This window comes from Papio anubis, chromosome 18 (genome assembly GCF_008728515.1).
Source record: "Papio anubis isolate 15944 chromosome 18, Panubis1.0, whole genome shotgun sequence".
Classification (NCBI taxonomy): Eukaryota; Metazoa; Chordata; class Mammalia; order Primates; family Cercopithecidae; genus Papio; species Papio anubis.
Window position 1 is genome coordinate 42,686,629 of NC_044993.1, and position 20,497 is coordinate 42,707,125.

General features: G+C 38.3%; 1 protein-coding gene and 2 long non-coding RNA genes across 5 annotated transcripts in view; 1 reads left to right on the forward strand and 2 right to left on the reverse strand.

Annotated features, from left to right (window-relative positions):
• LOC101018926 (T-cell immunomodulatory protein) overlaps nt 1-7,997 on the forward strand; it is a 202,296-nt gene extending 194,299 nt beyond the window's left edge. Inside the window, exons 9-12 of the mRNA XM_031657927.1 lie at nt 628-752; nt 1,463-1,545; nt 4,284-4,401; nt 7,578-7,997. Coding sequence (XP_031513787.1) covers nt 628-752; nt 1,463-1,545; nt 4,284-4,401; nt 7,578-7,637 — 386 coding nt within the window. The 3' untranslated portion in view covers nt 7,638-7,997. The remainder of the gene's footprint in view (nt 1-627; nt 753-1,462; nt 1,546-4,283; nt 4,402-7,577) is intronic.
• LOC103880415 lies at nt 541-20,482 on the reverse strand. Of its 3 annotated transcripts, XR_002519381.2 has the most exons (7): nt 20,054-20,284; nt 18,582-18,697; nt 17,069-17,197; nt 9,872-10,032; nt 5,693-5,742; nt 1,704-1,745; nt 541-741 (listed from the first exon to the last, which is right to left on the reverse strand). It is a non-coding gene; the product is annotated as an uncharacterized LOC103880415 (long non-coding RNA). The 3 variants fall into 3 exon arrangements; XR_002519382.2 differs by lacking the exon at nt 18,582-18,697 and having other exon boundaries at nt 20,054-20,278; XR_641411.3 differs by lacking the exons at nt 17,069-17,197; nt 18,582-18,697 and having other exon boundaries at nt 20,054-20,482.
• On the reverse strand, nt 14,786-17,062 carry LOC110742083. Its single transcript, XR_002519385.2, has 2 exons — nt 16,858-17,062; nt 14,786-16,031 (listed from the first exon to the last, which is right to left on the reverse strand). It is a non-coding gene; the product is annotated as an uncharacterized LOC110742083 (long non-coding RNA).
• Nucleotides 20,483-20,497: the final 15 nt, after the last annotated feature.

A 20,497-nucleotide genomic window follows, 5' to 3' on the forward strand; every position in this document is an offset into this window, starting at 1 on the left:
AGACATGACTACTAATGTGTATGGAGTTACTTCTCAAGTGATAAAAATGTTCTAAGATTAGATTGTGGTGATGGCTGAACAATTCTTTGAATATACTCAAAACCACTTAACTGTACACTTTAAATGGGTGATATGTATGGTATGTGAATTATATCTCAGTAAATCTGTTTTCTTTAAAAAGTGAACCATTGGCTGAGCATGGTGGCTCACGCCTGTAATCCCAGCATTTTGAGAGGCCAAGGCAGGGGAATCACTTGAGCCCAGGAGTTGGAGGCCAGGCAACATAGTAAGACCGCATCTCCACAAATATTTAAAAATTAGCCGAGCCTGGTAGCACAAGCCTGTGGTCTCAGCTACTTGGGAGGCTGGGAAGGAGGATAGCTCGGGCCTGAGAGGTCAAGGTTCAGTGCAGTGCAACTGCACTGCAGCCTGGGTGACAGAGTGAGACCATGTCTCAGAACAAGAAAAAAGTGAATCATTAATATTAATGTCCTATGTTTCACTTCACATTTTGAAACATGATACGTTCCAATACCTAAATTTTTAACATTTTATCATTTTAATATTTGATGGGAGCAATGTTTCCAGAGATGTTTTTAATGTTTTTTTTTAATTGAATAATTCTAGCTGGTCAACTCAGCCAATCTGCACATTTAGCTCTCCAACTACCATACAACGTGCTTGGTTTAGGTCGGAGCGCAAATTTTCTTGACCATCTGTATGTTGGTATTCCCCGTCCATCTGGAGAAAAAGTGAGTGAAAATTCATTTTGTTTACAATTAATCTATGTTTTAATATTCACTATTTAAGTATTTAAATTAAATAATTTGAATGTAATTGAATTTTAATTCAAATAAATCAAATATTTTTATTCCCTTTAAAGAATAAAGAAAGATGTATTGGTAGTGACCTAAGTTTATCTTACATGGAGCACATCATGATTTTAAGATACCGTGTAGTTTTCCCCTCTCCTCACCCAGAAACCTCACCTATCCATCTATCCTGCTTTTTCATCCTAACATTTTTCACCACCTAACATGCACATAAATATTTTACTAACGTAAATACCATTATACATATGTGTATTATTTATATTATATGTATAATCATATTATTTTACTTGCTTTGTTTATTGTCAGTTTCCCCTTAACTTGAATTTTAGCTCCAAGCAGCATTTGTACATAACCCTTTGAACAGTGCCTGCTACATAAGTGTCTGATAAATATTTGTTGAATGAATGAATTCATAAAACACAAATATAATCTTTCCTTGAAAAGATGAGAAAATTTTCCAACAGATGGCACAAAAGCCTTATTTTTGGCTTAATACTGGTAAACATAGCTTCATCCATACCTAGAATTTGAATTTCTCAAAGAAGCTACATTTTTCCTTATTTATTTAGAATAGGAATTGTGTTTTTTAAATGTGCTAAATGTTAAATGTTCTTAAATTCTTCTTCCAGTCTATACGAAAACAAGAGTGGACTGCAATCATTCCAAATTCCCAGCTAATTGTCATTCCATACCCTCACAATGTCCCTCGAAGGTAATGTCCTTGCTTGAACTGATTTGGTAAAGACACTGCTAACTCTGAATTATAGATACAGTGATGTCTTTTAAACTCTCTCGTATTCCTGCTGTGTTCCCATGAGTGCCCATCCCTAATTTGCTGATGGCAAACTTTAAATGACTAAACATACTTACATAAACGGCCCCAGACATTTTTCATGAAGAACAAATTCAATCCTTTGAGAAAAACAGCAGGTTAACTAATTAGGGATTTATACATATTCTGCTTAAATAAACTGCTCTTCCATTTACTAGTTATAAATTCAAAATTTCAGGATACTAAATCTTTGTATAAAGCACTGATCTTTTAAATAAATTACTTGAGAAGTACTATATATCCCACAGTGGTTGGGCACAAATTTTGGAGTTAAATAGATGTAGGCTAAAAACTCAGCTCCATTGCTGGCTGACTGCAAGAGTAGGAGCCAGTCCTTGTCCTCTCCAAGACTCAATTTCTGCATCTGAGGGTGAAATACACTTAACACAGTGCCGAGCATATGGTAAACGAACAGTAGGTATTTTTATCCTTATTAACAGAATACATTCATTTCATAATACAGCATTTAATTCTAAATCCTTAAATAATCTTTGTTCATTTTTATTTAAATTTCTAGATTGATTCTATTCTTTTTAAATTACGCGATAAAAGTATTCACTAACATTTAAATTTCATAGGGAAAAATATGCTAGACAAATATCAACATGAGAAAATAACCAAAGAGAAATGGTGAATTTATCTATGAATATGTAACCAGTGGGGTCCCCTGCTTGTTACATTCCCTCTGAAAATACCAGCTTCATCATTCTTTATTAAACATCTCGATCGAATGTATTGAGTGCCGAAACCAGCTTATGCCACCTCATGAGCTGACTCTGTGCATCTCTATTCAGTGAGGTCACACTGAAATCAGTTATGGTGGGAGAATCTACTCCATGAAAATTGGCAAGTACCATAAACAGGGCTTCCCCAACCCCTCTCTACCTCAGAGCCAGTTTACCAGCATACCAGCAGATGCACTTTATGGTAGATTAATGGGCTTTAGAACCAAACTACTTAAGAAAATAAACTTTATTGCAGCCTTATGCTTGGAATAAGATGACATCATTGAAACAGTTATAGTCCTGGTTCAGATTTTTTTAATGAGCCTATATTGTATGTGTTAGTTTTCTATAGATGAAATTTACAGTAAAACTAGAAAATCTGGACCATGAGTAGGAAACTATATAAAGTAGGGTACTTCTATACAGCTCAGTAGCATGACTTTTTTTCACTGCCACGGACATAGAACAGTCTCTTAAGATGGAGTGGTAAGCAAAACAACAAACAAAAGAAGCAACAGCAAAATGTAGAAGAGTATATGTAATGAGCAGCCATTGTGATTAAAAAAGGAGCTATCTACACATACATGTTCATACATGTATAAAATATCTCCGAAAGGATATGCAGGAAACTGGTAAGAGTGACTGCCTCTGAGTAGAAAACTGAGGATTGACTTTTGTCTTTTTTTTTTTTTACCAAAACACTTATATTCCTGATTTGTTAAAAATCTATTTTAAAAGTATAACTAACAAAAACATCTCATAAAAGAACTGTTTTCTTAAGTATGAGTACAACACTAAGAGTAGCTTTCAACTAATTAACAGTATTTGGTTTTTTAAGGTTTACTTACTCTTCTGAATTTCCAGAAAATTATATCATAGCTTTTTTCCATAATCTCAACATTTTTCATGTTTCTCTTACTCTTTCCAAAGAAATGTTCTTTTCAAATTTATGTTCATAATAAAAACCTAATTGATTTTAGTTTTTGAGGTATATTTTGAGGTTTATTGACTAGAGGCTAACTTATGGATCAATAAATTTTAATTATCCCAGAATAAGTCAATAGCTACTTGCTATTTACCAGAACAGTCTTACCTTTATTAAACTTTTAAAATAAAAATATAGCCATTACCTATTTCTAGGGAGAACAAAAAGTTATGTGTATATAACAACCTGCAGAGTTGGTGATACAGTCTTTAGTTTTAGGCTTTCAGGGTGTGCAAATACTATATTACACAGACTGTTTTAGAAGGAAAGAGCTAGTTCTGTTTACTGAAGACCTCTAGTCTATATATTGCCATTAACAGTGAGGGACTAAAGATGATTTTGTAAGTGATCTGAACCTAAAAGTCATTGTAGTAATCGCTCCAACATGATACAAAAATTATAGAAGTCCTGCACAAGCCATCAACATTCAAAATATTTATGTTTTAGTTGGTCATATTACATATGTGACACAGGTCAAAAATGAGATGATACAGAAGGCTTGTAGGATCATGTGACTCCCTTGCTTTACAGTTCAGGATTTCAACTTAAGCAGGTAAATCAAGATGTAAAAAAAATGTCCATGATTGTCCAAAGTACCCTTGGATATGTTTACTAAGAATAATTCTCACAGGATCAAACTTGGAAGATGAAAAACATTGAAATATTTCATCAAAAATTCTATTTCAGTTGTCTAGGTGAAATATAAACCACAGCATCATCAATATTCTCAGCACTATCTGATTTATAATTGCTTTTGTTTTATTTATAATGAATGGACAGATGAATGAATGGTTTAATGAATACATTGTTTCATTAATTAATAAGCTGTTTTGCTTTGGGGTCTCAATATAACTTTGTTATTTTTAAGTAAAATTTGTAATTTTAATTTGTTCTGTTTTTATCTACAGTTGGAGTGCCAAACTATATCTTACACCAAGTAACATTGTTCTGCTTACTGCCATAGCTCTCATCGGTGTCTGTGTTTTCATCTTGGCAATAATTGGCATTTTACATTGGCAGGAAAAGGTTTGTTCATTTAAATGAAACATTAACTTTGGTTAATTTATTCTAGTAATACATACATTGCTCTTTAAAAACACTATGTTTATTTTAAACTTTTTTCATATGACTAGAATTTCATCATTTTTCAAGTTCTGTCCAAAGCATCATTTTATTGATGATTATTTTATCCCTGGAAGTTACTAATGTCTCCTATCAATTCATACAAATCACAGGAGATGTCTACTTTAAAAGTTTGATGCTGTACAATAGTAATAAAGTGATCATTCAGAAATCAAAAGGCATTTAGAAACACTTTCATAATGACCTGAAAAATAATAATGATTTTTAAAAATGAACTTGTGTTCAGTATCTACTGATAAAGTCATGGACATTCTTTGGCTAGGATTAACAGCTACCTCTTTGAAAAGAATTAGAGTGAAAAGAGGTTAAATTATTTTCTCAGGGTTTAGGTGGAAGGTAACAACTAAAGCAATAAACAGCCAGGCACGGTGGCTTATGCCTGTAATCCCAGCACTTTGGGAGGCCAAGGTGGACAGATTGCTACAGCTCAGGAGTTCGAGACCATCCTGGGCAACATGGTGAAACCCCATCTCTACAAAATATAAAGAAATTAGCCAGGCACCATGATGCAAGCTGTAATCCCAGCTACTCAGGAGGCTGAGGTGGAGAATCACCTGAGCCCAGAAAGTTGAGGCTGCAGTGAGCTGCGATTGTACCACTTCACTCCAGCCTTGGCAAAAGGAGTGAGACCCTGTCTCAAAAAAGAAAAAAGCCATAAACATCTTTTTCATCTATTAAGTATTCTTTGCATTAAACTGATTTCTGTTCTTTAGTATAATACTCTAAATAATAATTGAAAACAAAACTCCCAAATATGTAAAAGATTTTTATGCAATGTTTATGTGAAGAAAAAAGAGGCTATCACTGTAAATTTATTAGCAGTTTAGATATATGTGAAAAAGCTAGTTTCTGTTTGTATATGGGTTCCAATCAGTGCCCTCAAAATAGGGCTTCTTTGTGGCCCCAAAGAAAGGTGTTTTTCTTTTTTTGCACCTACACTCTGGATTGTCATGCCATCATAATCATTTTTTGCTAACTAAAATTACCATCTTTGTTCTTTTAACGTATGAAAAAGAGAACATACTAGTTGTTCCATAAATGTTCTCTTTTTCATACTTTCGTCGCTTTTAAAAAAATCACTCCTTTACATATCAAAAACAGTAACATGCAATTACATATTCAATTAACCTTAAGATTGCAACTTAAGAGTAAGATCAAGGACAACCATACATACTTTGTCCAGGAGTATCACAATATCATCTGAAAGATTCCATAGTTCTTGACCTATGAAGCAAAGGAAATTAATTTCATTAATTCCTCAGTAGATCTGATTACAGCATAAACATTGTATGCTTATAACAATAATTATGCAGTAGCCAAAAATTAAAGTTTTAAGTACAAGTATATATTTGACCATGTATGTACTGTGTCTCCTGTGGCACTGTGGTATTTCAAAGAGGTAGAACCTCTTTAACCACTTTTTTACTTAAGCAGGCTGGCTCCTTCTACCATTTTCTCACTGCAAGCTTTCCCCAGTGTCTGTCCCTGCCCCTCTTCTTTCAACACTTTACCTGCCAATTTCATCAAAAATCATGGCTTCAGATATCCCCAGCTCTCATCTCTAAAGGTCCTTCCCCATTTCCAACTATCACCATGATAGCTCAACCTAGATGACTTACAACACCTCAAAACCAGCATTCTAAAGCTTCATCTGTCTTACTTGCCTACAAGATTTCATCAATTGCCTATGGACTCTGCCTCTGTGAGAAGTTCTACAGCTGACTCCACTTCTACATTCCTACTGCACTGCTTCACCCAGCCCCTTCTTACGTCCTACTTGGTCTCTTTCTTTCCGTTCTCTCCCCTTTCCATTCCATTTAGCACACTCATCATTCAGTTTAGCCTTCATCATGTCACTCCCCTGCTCAAAAAGCTCTGGTGAATATCCATTGCCTTTTATGTATAAAATCCTTGGCCTGGCCTGCGTATGACTTCCATGTGACTCCACAGTCTTATTTTTTACCAGCTCCTTTCACATATTCGTGCTCCTTCCAGCCTTCTCATGATTGCTCATGTTGTAACCCCAGCATGGAATGAATGCCACTCTCCCCATTTCCATGCTTTCAAATACTTTCTATGCCTTTTCAAAGCTTTCCCTTTCCTCACCCAGATCTAGAAGTAGTCTCTTAGACTTGGTAACATTTTTCACTTTTTATCTTGAATTACAGTTATACAATATGTTTTGTGTTTGTCTTTTTGGAGAACAAGATACAAAACTGAGGTTTTTTTAATATTAAAATATCAAACACAGTATTGGTATTGGGAGTATTAGAAGCAAAGGGCCAATGAATATCTGCTAAATTAACAATTTAATGAAAAAATAATGAGTACATTAGTACTTTAATATAATTAGTTTAGATTTGGTTTTGTTTGTGGTTTTTGTGTTTTTTTTTTTGTTTTTTTTTTTTTTTGAGACAGAGTCTCACTCTGTCACCCAGGCTGGAGTGCAGTGGTGCAATCTTGGCTCACTGCAACTTCTGCCTCCCGGTTCAAACGATTCGCCTGCCTTAGCCTCCCAAGAAGCTGGGATTACAGGTGCCCACTACCACACCCAGCTAATTTTTGTATTTTTTTGGTAGAGACAGGGTTTCACCATGTTGGCCAGGCTGATCTCGAATTCCTCACCTCAAGTGATCCGCCCTCCTTGGCCTCCCAAAATGCTGGGATTACAGGCATGAGCCACCACCACACCCAGCCATTAGATTTGTTTATTAACATCAGTGTTAAGAATGAGAGAAAAATGCAATCATTGATTTATCCTTATAGAATCTAATGCTTATTCCTATTTTCAAGTAGATAGTAAGTGATAAGAAGCTAAGTGTTTAAGGACCCTAAGTATTTAATGTGCCCTAAGTATTCAAGCATTTCTTGTTTTTTATTCAATTAGTCATTAATTATAAAACAGCTACTATAAACTACAAAAATACTAGAATTAGGAAATCATATCTATTATCTACTAATTGCTGGAGACTTTTAAAAATGAATCAGTGTATTTCAGAAATGAATCTTTTTGTAACATTTCTCTACCATTTATAAACGAGTCTAAAATTCTTTTTCAGAAAGCAGATGATAGAGAAAAACGACAAGAAGCCCACCGGTTTCATTTTGATGCTATGTGACTTGCCTTTAATGTTACATAATGGAATGGCTGTTCACTTGATTAGTTGAAACACAAATTCTGGCTTAAAAAATAGGGGAGATTAAATATTATTTATAAATGATGTATCCCATGGTAATTATTGGAAAGTATTCAAATAAATATGGTTTGAATATGTCACAAGGTCCTTTTTCTTTTTAAAGCACTTTGTATATAAAAAGTTTGGGTTCTTTATTCCGTAGTGCTGTACATTTCTGTTCCTTTGTGGAATGTGTTGCATGTACTCCCGTGTTTGTGTATTTATACTCTTATTAGTGTCATGATGATGGAAAAAGATGTGTGTAAATAAAAATAATTAAATGAGCAGGAATTTTTGTGTCCACTTGACTTGGTCTTGCTTCTTATTCTAATGATGCAAATTATACTTTTGTGAATATATCACAGAGTCATTATGCATTCAGCTTCATCACAGCAGGTCAGGGGTCTCTCACTGATGACATACAATATAGTGATCGGGCTCTGACTTGGTAGCACAGTAAGACAGACTTGCCTTAAACTCCTAATTCCACCACTTACAAAGTCATTGTTTGAACTTGACTCTTGTTTAACCTGTGTAGCCTCAGTTTTCTTATTTATTCAGTGGGGCTAATGATACTTGCTTGAGTTATTGTAAACATTAAATGGGATGATGTATGTGAAGTGCTTAGCTTGGTGCCTAGCACAGAGTAAGTGCTCAATATGTGGTAGTTGTCATTATTACTATTTTAGATGATCTTATTAGACTTATATATCTAATTATAGAAATATGTAGATTTGATAGAATTTTATTTTCAGGCATGAAGAAATATTCTTTGGAAAAGCTAAATTTTTGGCGACTGACACATAAAGATTTACTTGCTCATATTAACTAAAAATTATAGTACTCTCCAAGAATTAATGTGTCCTAAAAATTTTCCTCTGAAAACTGATCCTTATCATGTGATAATGAAGAACATTTGATTTCTTGAAAGGAAACTGCTGTAGGCAGCATCTGGGAATGCAAATCTTCAATCACATTTCTATTCTCAAAGGCTTGGAGAAGTCTATAATTTACATTCAGACTTCAATGCAAATTTTATATTGTGAATTTCACATTTCCAAAAAGTTACTTTAAAAAGACTTTAAGACTGAGAAAAAAAGTTTATCAATGCTAATAATTTTCTAATATGCAAATGGACATGTGATGCCTATAAAACACAAAAAGTTTCTCTGAAAACAATTTTGTTCTTATTTTTTTCTTCAGTTTACTGAGAATGGCATGTGTTTTTACTTTGTATCTAAGCATGTTAACATGTCTTCTTAATAAATATTCCTTATTGAAACAAAGTATTTCAGTGAGTTTTTAAATAATTATTTCAGAGCATGAAGAGACCTTAGAGCTTTCGAAAGCATTTATCTGGACTGGGAGACGGGTAAGGTGACTTGCCCACTGCCTCTCTGTGGGTCAGGGGCAAGATAGGACTCTCCTGACTGTAATACTCAGTTAAATTCACTAGTTATCAACCCACAGCACTCTCCTAGGCACTATGTGACACTTTCCCAAAGACAATTGGGCTCATTATTGATATAGCCTGAGTCTTAAAACTGATGTGGAGTCAGGGTTTACAAGACAAATAAAATGTTAATGACAATTAAAACTACAATCAGTGACATTAATACTGTTTCTGTATTTCCAAATGCAACTTCAATATCATTTATTAAGGGACAACAGATTAAAAAAAGTGTCACAACACTGAGAATCACTAACAAGACCTTTTTTTTTTTTTTTTGAGACGGAGTCTCGCGCTGTGTCACCCAGGCTGGAGTGCAGTGGCGCGATCTCGGCTCACTGCAAGCTCCGCCTCCCAGGTTCAGGCCATTCTCCTGCCTCAGCCTCCGAGTAGCTGCGACTACAGGCGCCCGCCACCACGCCCGGCTAGTTTTTTGTATTTTTAGTAGAGACGGGGTTTCACCATGTTAGCCAGGATGGTCTCGATCTCCTGACCTCGTGATCCGCCCGCCTCGGCCTCCCAAAGTGCTGGGATTACAGGCTTGAGCCACCGCGCCCGGCCAAGACCTTTATTTTAATTTTGAATATTGCAGTGGAAAGAGAACAAGGCTTTGAAGTCAGACCAATCTGGATTCAGGGCCCAACTCCCCGATTTCATGACTGAATCAGTCACTTCTTTGAACTTTGGTTTCTTCATCTGTAAAACAAAGGTAGTGAGTGATACCTACCTTCAAGGACTGCTCTGAGTCTGAAATGGCAGTTTGTACATAGAAAATGCTTGATAAGTGCTGTTTTTCTTCCTTCCCATTTCCCATTACAGTGACAAATGAACATTTTCTGAGATTTCTTTCCCACTGACTATATGTTAGTGTTATCCATCTTTGGGGAGCTAGGAAGAGTAATTAAGAATAATCATTTTGAAGATACTGTAAATACGTTAATACACCATTTATTTGAACTAGCCCTTTACATTTCCCCATCCTTGCAAGTAGCTAGAATACCTCATAAAAAGAAACAAAAACTTAAATCGTGTCCAGCAGACCTCGATGGTATACCTGGGATTGATCTAGGATATTTAAGGGCTTACTCCTCAGGATAAACGTGAATTAAAACCAGCCCTTGTGATTACCTGCACCTGACCAGTTATTTTAAAAGGCTAATAGATAGTAGATTAGGGAGTGCTTTTGATCCACAACTGTACAAGGGAAAGGAAGGACACAAGATTAGGCAGAAAAATCAAATTGTGGTGCATTCTCAATGGAATGCCTCATAACAACCCTACATCGAGTTCTGAGATAGGATGACCTCTCCTATCTCCTAACCTGTCCCAAGTTAGAATATGAAGGCTGGGCCTTTACATTCCCACATTCATCAGTTACAGGGCACAGGATGCCCCAAAGGCCTCTAACAAAACGAAAACAGGTACAAATAACCAGTATCAAAAATGAAAAGGGTATAACTACAGATAATCTATTTATTAAAAGTAGGAAGACTTGGAGAATAACTTTATACCAATGTATCTGAAAGTTTATACAAAATGGAACAATTCCTAGGAAAATACCACTAAAACATAAAAAGAAACAAAACCCTAAATATTCATTCTGGTGGATGCTGTGGTGTAGTGTCCAGATCCAGCATCAAGAATAAAGGACTTACTATCCTAATTTCTGGGCGTGTCATCACTGTTCATCTGCCAGCCTCATCTGGAGAGCAGACTCACCCAAGATCAGTCCCCTCTTAACATAAAAATCTTAAGTGTTCATAAACTAAAAAGTAAAAGCCGACAGACCTGTAAGGAGAAACAGACAAACTCACGATTTAAGTGGGAGACATCCACACTTTTCTACGGTAACTGAAGGAAAAAGTAGGCAGGAAATCAGAAAGCTTAGCGCTGACCTGAAAAGCACTCAGTCAATCTAACCTAGTGGATATTTATATAACACTCTCACCAACAGCAGCAAAATACTCTTTTTCAGTGCACATGGAACACTTACCAAGACAGACCATATTCTGGGCCATAAAACAAGTCCTACCAAATCTAAAAGAATAGAAATCATACAAAGTAGATTATCAGACTATAATAGAATTGAACTAGGGAGATCCATGGAAAATACCCAGATATTTTAAATAACCATAGGGTCAAACAGGAAGCCTCAAAGGAAATTTTAAAATATTTTGAGCCAAATGAAAAATACAATATAACAAAATTTGTAGGAGGCAGTGCTGGGGGGTGGTATTTATAACATTAGATGCACATATTAAAGAAGAAACGTGATGAAAGAAACCAAGGAAGACTTCAATAGAAAGTATGTTCATGGATTAGGAGATGCCAATACTCCCCAAAGTGATCTGTACATTTCACGCCATCCCTATCAAAATACCAGCAGTATCTTTTTGTGGACATGGACAAGATTTTGTGCAACTTATATGAAAGAGAAAATAGACTCGTTTAAAACAATGTTGAAAAAGAAGACAAAGTTGAAGAAATCAAACTATGTGACTTTAAAACTTGTTATAAAGCTAGAGTAATAAAGACAGTGTGGTATTGGCAAAGAGAGACACATAGACCAATGGAATAAAATAGAGTCCAGGAATAAACTCACACAAATATAGACATTTGATGTTTGACAAAGATGTAGAAGTTACTAAGTGGAAGTCAGTCTTTTCAACAAACAGTGTCAGAAAAATTGATCATCGGTATTTGCCATAAATACAAAGGGCAAAGGAGAAAAAAAGAACCTTGATCTAAACCTCACACCTTACACAAAAATTAACTCAAAGTGGGTCATAAATTTAAATATAAAATGTAAAACTATAAAACTTTAAAAGAACACATAGAATATCTTCATAGGCTAGGGTTAAGCAGAGTTCTTGGAAATGACACCAAAGTTATGATTATTTTTAAAAACTAATGTGACTTCATCTAAATTAAAAATGTTTGCTTAGACAAAGACACTTCTGAGAGAATGGACAAGCTATATGTGCAAAGAAAAAAAAAAATTTTTTGAGATGGAGTCATGCTCTGTCACCCAGGCTGGAGTACAATGGTGTGATCTCGGCTCACTGCAGCCTCCGCCTCCCAGGTTCAAGCAATTCTCCTGCCTCAGCCTCCCAAGTAGCTGGGACTACAGGTGTGTGACACCATGCCTGGCTAATGTTTGTATTTTTAGTAGAGACAGGGTTTCACCATGTTGGTCAGGCTGGTCTCAAACTGCTAACCTCAAGTGGTCCACCTGCTTCAGCCTCCCAAAGTGCTGGGATTATAGCCATAAGGCACCATGCCCGGCCAAGAAAATATTTTCAAATCACCTATCCAACAACAGACTTGTATCTGAATCTATAAAGAACTCTCAAAACTCAACAATACAAAAACTCGGACAAGATGACACCTAAGGAAGCTCCTGCCTCTCCCAAAGCTGAAACCAAAGCAAAAGCTTTGAAGGCCAAGAAGGCAGTGCTGGAAAGCATCCACAGCCACACACAAAAAGGGGTGTCTGCACTTCACCCACCTTCCAGCACCTCAAAACACTACAGCTCTAGAGAAACCCAGATATCCTCAGAAGAGTGCCTCCAGGAGAAACAAGCTTGACCACTCTGCCTGATTCCCCCTGACCATCGAGTGTGCCATGAAGAAGACAGAAGATAACGACACACTTGAGGTCATTGTGGATGGCAAAGCCAACAAGCAGCAGAGCGAACAGGATGTGGAGCAGATCTGTGACACTGATGTGGCCTGATCAATCAGGCCCAGTGGAGAGAAGGCGTGTGTTTGACTGGCTCCTGTTTATGATGCTTTGGATGTTGCCAACAAAATTGGAATCATCTAAACTGAGTCCAGCTGGCTAATTCTAAATAGACATCTTTTCACCAGTAAAAATAAAAAACAATTTGAGTGGGCAATAATTTGAGGATACTTCAATAAAGAGGATATATGGGTAGCAAATAAGCATATGAAAAGATGTTCAACAGGATACGCCATTAGGGAAATGAATACTAAACTATGAAGAGATACCACTACGTATCTATCATGAATAAAGAATGCTTTCATGGATAAAACAAAGAATGCTGACAATTCAAAGTGCTAATGTGGATGTGGTACACATCTCTGGTAAATTATAAAACTTTTCTGAGAAACACTAAGGAAATTTTCAATAAATGCACATCTGTACCATGTTAATGGACAGGAAGACTCAAAATGGTAAAGATGTCGAAGCCCTCCCAACTCCACTCATCCCAATGGGGTGTTGTGTTGCTGAGCTTGTTAAGAGGTAGAATTCTAAAATGTATACGGAAATATAAAAGAACAAGAACAGCCAAGATAATCTTGAAAAAGAACAAGGACCTGCTCTACCAGGTAACAAAATAATAAAGTTAGGGTGATTAGGCCAGGCATGGTGGCTCACACCTGTAATCCTAGCACTTTGAGAGGCCGAGATGGTTGGATCACCTGAGGTCAGGAGTTTGAGATCAGACTGGCCAACTTGGTGAAACCCTGTCTAGCCTGGCGTCATGGCACACGCCTGTAATCCCAGCTACTCGGGAGTCTTGAGGCAGAAGAATTGCTTGAACTTAGGAGGCAGACATTGCGGTGAGCCAAATTATGCCATTGCCCTCCAGCCTGGACAACAAGAGCGAAACTCTGTCTCTGAAAAAAAAAAAAAAAAAAAAAAAAAAGGGTTAAGGTGATTAACAGAGTGTGGTATTGGTGAAGAGATAGACCAATGGAACATATTAGAGAGTGCAGAGAAAGACTCATATACATAGACGTTTGATTCAGGAAGGAGGTAACACCACAGAGCAGAGGAATATGAACAGCCTTTTAACAATAAATAAGCTGAGACAATTCATTAACTAAAAGATAACGGCACTCCCATCGCACAGAAAAATCAATTCCAGGTGGATTGAAGGTGAAATACGAATGCTTCTAGTACTTAATTTAATAACTTCATGATACTAGAGTGAGGGTGGGTTTCCTATTCATTAAAAAAACACTATAAAGGAAATTTCTGATATATTGAAGTATATTAAAATTAGTAACTCCATCCACAAGAACTATAAGAAGTTTGAAAGTGTGACGAGACAAGTCACCAAATGAAGATATTTTCAACAAATAAAAATGACTGTATTCAAAATCTAGAAATCCTACAAAATTATTTAGAAAGAAAAAGACAGTTCAATAAAAAATTGAGCAAAAGGATTGACAAAAAGCATTAACTGCTGACAATAGCCAAATGTTGGTATGGATATGGCACAACAAAAGTCTGATACAATCTTAGCAGGACAAAGTTTAAAAAAAAAAAAGGTAAAAGCAGTGGTTGGTTTTATTTAGAGTAGAAGATATGCATACTCTAAATCTACATATCACTTCTACTCTTAAGAAATTCTCACACACGTGCACCAGGCTATAGGTATAAAAATATTCATAGCAACTATGTTCGGAATGGCCAAAATCTAGAAAATGCCTAAATATCCATCTACATGGATTTTTATACAATGAAATACTATACAGCCATGACATTTCATGAACTATACTTGCACACACCACATGGATTAATCTTACAAAGTTAAGCCAAAAAGCAAAACACAAAAGCATACACACATCATGATCCACTCATACATATAAAGTTCCAAAACAAGAAAAATTAAACTATATTGTTTAAGGATATATTTATTTTAAAAACTACAAAGAAAAGGTAGGAAACAACAAAAGTCAGAACAGTGATAAACTCTAGGGAACTGGGGAGAAGATTATGACCAAGCAGAGGCACATGGAGGACTTTAGTACATAAGCGATGTTTCATTTCTTGATTTGGGTAGTATTTTCATGGCCCTTCACTTTATTAAATTGTACATACATATTTGTTTAAGGTGCTTTTCTAAATATGGATTATATTTCACAATTTTTTAAAAAAATCTTATAAAACTTTCCCAAAGATCCCTTTGTAGATCATATATCCAGAAACAGAAGTTTCATTACAAGTCTTAGATTACATATTTTATAGCACAAAATAGTTTGAGATTTGTTAACGGTACAATAATTTTGATATACCTTTCTCAAAAATATAACAATTAAATAACAGTGACATATAGTTGAATAGATGCATTCCAGTCATGTTTGTTTTAAATAGCGTAAGCATATAAGCCAGCACAGATATTCATAGTTCATTAAGCCCTTAAGTTGAATTTATAAGTAATTTTTATTATTTAACAAACATTACCAAATAACTGTATCAAGAATTTACACTTTATGGTTTCATATTGTGCCAATAAAATAGCATTTGTTTCAGCTTTTAGTAAATACGGTTTTCTTTAGAGGGGGGTGTTGTTTTTTAATAAAAGAACACCAGGTTAGAAAGTAAACAGGTTTAAGAAAACACATCTCTCTTCAACATGGGATTCTGGTTTTAAAGAAAAAAAAAGATACCACATATGTTAGTAACTTTATTCTTAGAAATATACAGTCATATGTCACTTAACAACAGACATACATTCTAAGAAATGCATCATTGTGCAAACTTCATGGAGTGTCCTTACACACATCTAGATGGTGTAGCCTATTACACACCTAGGCTCTACAGTTTAGCGTATTATTCCTATGCTACAAACCTGTACAGCAAGTGACTGTACTGAATAGTGTAGGCAATTACAACACAATGGTATTTGTACATTTAACTATATCTAAACATAGAAAAGGTACAGTAAAAATACGGTATTATAATCTTATGGGACCACAGTTGTGTATGTGGTCCATCATTCACCCAAAGGTCGTCATGCAGCACATGACTAAAATTAGGGCATTTCTTAGTTTTTCACAATCAAATGAAAGCTGGTTTCTGCTGAGGCCTCTCTCCTAATGACCAGAAATTTTCTTAACAATTTGAAATTTTCCTGGTAAAGAAGAAATATTTTAGTATTAGTAGAAAGCAATGTTTCTTAAAAGCATTCTTTGTTTAAAATTATGCTAACCAGACATTTAGAAGTTTAGGGGACAGTGTTACTAAAAGAACTCTTTGACTCCCTGACAGCTCTTCTTCAATATCAATAACACAGGAATGATTGTGGTTCATGCATTTTATAGGCTGAATTGCATTTCCCACAAATTCACATGTCAAAGCCCTACCCCTGTATATAACTTTTTGGAGACAGGGCCTTTAAGGAAATAATTAAGGTTAAATGAGGTCAGAAGGGTTGGACCCTAATCCAATAGGACTGGTGTCCTTATGAGAAGAGGAAGAGACCAGGGGTGCGCACAGAAAGAGTAAAAGGCCACTGAAGACACAGTGAGAAGGTGACAGTCCGCAAGCCAGGAGAGAGGCCTCAGCAGAAACCAGCCTTCAGAACTTGAGACAATACATTTCTACACTGTAAGTCACCCAGTCTATAGCTACACTGTAATTCTGCCACGGCAGCCTGAGCAGACTAATAGAATGCATCCTGGCTAACACGGTGAAACCCCGTCTCTACTAAAAATACAAAAAACTAGCCGGGCGTGGTGGCGGGCGCCTGTAGTCCCAGCTACTCGGAGGCTGAGGCGGGAGAATGGCGTGAACCCAGGAGGCGGAGCCTGCAGTGAGCCGAGATCGCGCCACCGCACTCCAGCCTGGGAGACACAGCGAGACTCCGTCTCAAAAAAAAAAAAAACTACAATTTCCCCCCCCTAAAAAACCTACAGTTGTGTAATAAACACTGAAATCTTCATATACTGAGAACCCACCTGATTGTTTTTCACTAAACGTCACCATTGCTGTAGCCATATTTGCACCCTGTAAAGTTCAAGATCCATATTATATACAAATAGTTTCTGCACATAAAAGTTTGGTTCTTTTAAAATTCCTCTACTTTCCTTAGTTATAATCTCTGTATTAGCTGGTTCAGCCTGCCACAACAAAATACCATAGACTAGGTAGCTGAAACAACAGACATACTTCCTCAAAGTTCTGGAGGCTGAAGTCCCAGATCAAGGCAGGAGCCAATTCAGTTCCTGATGAGGACGCTCTTCCTGGCTTGCAGATGACTGCCTTCTTGCTGTGTCCTCATATGGCCTTTCCTGGTGCCTGTGCATGAAGAGACAGCAGGCTCTCTGATGTCTCTTCCCAACAGGACACTATTTCTTTCAGATCAGGGACCCACCCATACGGCCTCATTTAACCTTAATTACTTCCCTGAAGGCCCTCCTCTTCAAATACAGCCTCACTGCGGGTTAGGGCTTCAACATATGAACTAGGAGGGGACACAGACAGTAACAATCTCCAAACGCAACAACCTGCTTTCCTTGGCTGTAATGTAATAAAATGTTAACACTCCCAAACAACAGCAAAACAGAGACACAACAAAAATCTGTTAAGTGTATAAACAATGGCAATACAATGCTTTCTTTTAAAAAATGGTTCATTCAGCCGGGTGTGGTGGCTCACACCTGTAATCCCAGCACTTCGGGAGGCCCAGGCAGGCAGATCACCTGAGGTTGGGAGTTCGAGACCAGCCTGACCAACATGGTGAATCCCCATTTCTACTAAAAATACAAAGAAAAATATTAGCCAGGTGTAGTGGCAGGCACCTGTAATCCCAGCTACTTGAGAGGCTGAGGCAGGAGAATCGCTTGAACCCGGGAGGCAGAGGTTGCAGTGAGCAGAGATGGAGCCATTGCACTCCAGCCTTGGTGACAGAGTGAGACTCCATCTCAAAAAAAAAAAAAAAAAAAAAAAAAAAAAAAAGATTCATTCTAGTAACAAGTAAATGCCATGCAATACCATTCAAGTACTACATGAGACTTAGAGAAAACCCAATTCAAGCTATAGGAATGACTGTGAGGAGTTGGAGGGCCTGAATGGATGCCTGGGACACCAGCAGGACACAAGGAAAGCCGAGTCCTCAGTCACCCGGAAACTGCCAGGTAATCTGGGAACAGACTGGGTGCCACTGGGTGATCTTCCAGGAAAATAATAATTCAACGCCCAAGTGAGAGATATGAAAACTGCTTCCCTTTTGATTTGGCTAACATATGGCCACACAGTAGTCTCAGCTCTGATCTGTGCTTTCCTACATTCCTCGAAAAATCGACTGCAGACGATTCCACCAGCACATCTAAAAGGTAGGTGTCTTAAAAGGGAGCCACAAAATGAACATTCCCAGTTGGAATCTACTTCCAAGCCAACATTCTAAAGGAAAAGACTTTTTAGGTTTAATCAAAATAATACAAGTCAGAGCTTCTAAAGTAAATGTAAATGTAGAAGTATTATAGATCTACTTTTGGTATTCTTGTGGTTGCTCTAATCTCTCCCCTTTTATTACAACCTCAACTGCCAAAAGAATCTTCCCAGAACTCCATTACTCCACTATTAAAAGTAATCATTCACCTAACTAGCATTTGAGCACCTATCTCCATAATCAAAGCCCACCATGTCCAACCTCATCTTTAATACAAAACACAACACTCACCCCACGTTCTAGGCTCACCCTGCTCCCTGCCTGCTGAGCTCTTCTTCTGCCTCCTCTCCTCTTGCCACTCCAAGCATTTCCATGGTTTGTGTGTCACCTCCTTCAGGAAGCCTTCTCTGATGACATCACACACAGATTTTTCCTTCAGTCAACAACTTCACATTAAGAACCTACTATGTTCTTAATTTAAGAGCCCCTTATTTGAGAGCCCCTTCCTCTCAAATTTTTTCAGTTCACTGTTGTCTGTGACTTATACTTAATATGGTCTTCTTACTGTCCTATTCTACTAATATGCTACCTTATTATTATTATTATTTGAGATGGAGTCTCGCTGTTGCCCAGGCTGGAGTGCAGTGGTGTGATCTCAACTCACTGCAACCTCCGCCTCCTGGGTTCAAGTGATTCTCCTGCCTCAGCCTCTCTAGTAGCTGGGACTACAGGCACATGCCACCACACCCAGCTAATTTTTGTATTTTTAGTAAAGACGGGGTTTCGCCATGTTGGCCAGTCTGGTCTCGAACCCCTGACCTCAGGTGACCCACCTGCCTCGGTCTCCCAAAGTGCTGGGATTACACGCGTGAGCCACCTTTTTATATCCACGGGAAAAAGTTCTTAAATGTTTAATTTCCTAATTGATTCTTGCACGCGATCTTAACTGTAGTAGGTGGTTACCTTTAGGAACCCAAACTTACCCATCTTTTATACCCCCATCCATAGCACACGGCAAAGGGGGAAACACCTGGGTATTAATTGGTGTTAAATATGTTTTTCCTTTGTAAATCTCGTGATTTATGCTTTTGTGTCTTTCTTGGAGGAATACAAAGTAAGAGAAAAGAGCTTAATACTTGAAAAATGTTTCGGCTGCCTGACATTGTCTTTCGCTACAATTGGTTAAACAAACATTTACAGAGTTCCTACTACACAGAGAGACAGGCATAAACAGTCTATTATGGTAAGGCCTTGATCACGGTTGTATCTCCAGCACCAATCATTGTCTTTTGCACATAATTAACACCCAATACATATGTGTAGAGTGAAAAAAAAAGAATGCAGTCTCCCCGCCTGCAAGCAGCTGATATCTTAATGGTGTGGGGGTGAAGGAAATATAAAGGATGAACAAATAAATAAGGAATGTCGTATCAGTGTAATAATCGCTATGGAGAAAATAAAGCAGGATCAAGAATACCACCAAGAGCCAGGCAGTTCTTGGCAGACCTGGAGACTCCCATCAGCGGGCGAAACCGCCCAGCGTAGTGGCTAGCTGCTAAGAGGGCAGCCCGTGGGGAGGGTGCACAGCCCCGCCGCTCATTCGCTGTGTGGCTCTGGACGAATGGTTTCACCTCTCTGGCCTCGACTTTCCTATTCCCTAAAACCTACTTCATGAAGGGGAGTCTCAGGAGTTGGTACTAAAGTGTCCGTCAACCTGGCGGGCGCCGGGGAAACGCCGGCAGCGCCGCGGGTCGGGAACTCACCGGCGCGAAGAGCACGGAAAGCCTCGGGCTCCCTCTGCCGAGGTCCGCGCCTCTCTGCCCCGGGTCGAGCAAAGTTTTGACCTTCAATGGAGGTCTAGGGGACCAGGGGCCGGCGCCCCTCTGTCTGCGAGGGCTGGCGGATACCGCGCAGGCCGGCGAGGGCGCGGGCCCGAGGTGGGCCGCGCTTCCCGGGCGCCTCCGTCAGGCGAGAGGCCTCGAGGGCTCGGCCAGTTGCCCCGGGCGCCCTGCGCGGGCGGCTGGGCGCAGGCCGGGCACTGCCCCGGCGCCCAGCCTCTCGGAGGAAGCCGCTGCGCAGCCACGGCGAGAGGCGCCCCCGCGCCCCCCGCACGCCGGCGGACCCCGCGGCCCGCCAGCCCCCAGCCCTAACGGCAGCCGGCGGGGAGCAAAGCCGTCCCAGGGCGCGAGGCCGCGGCGGGCGCGCGA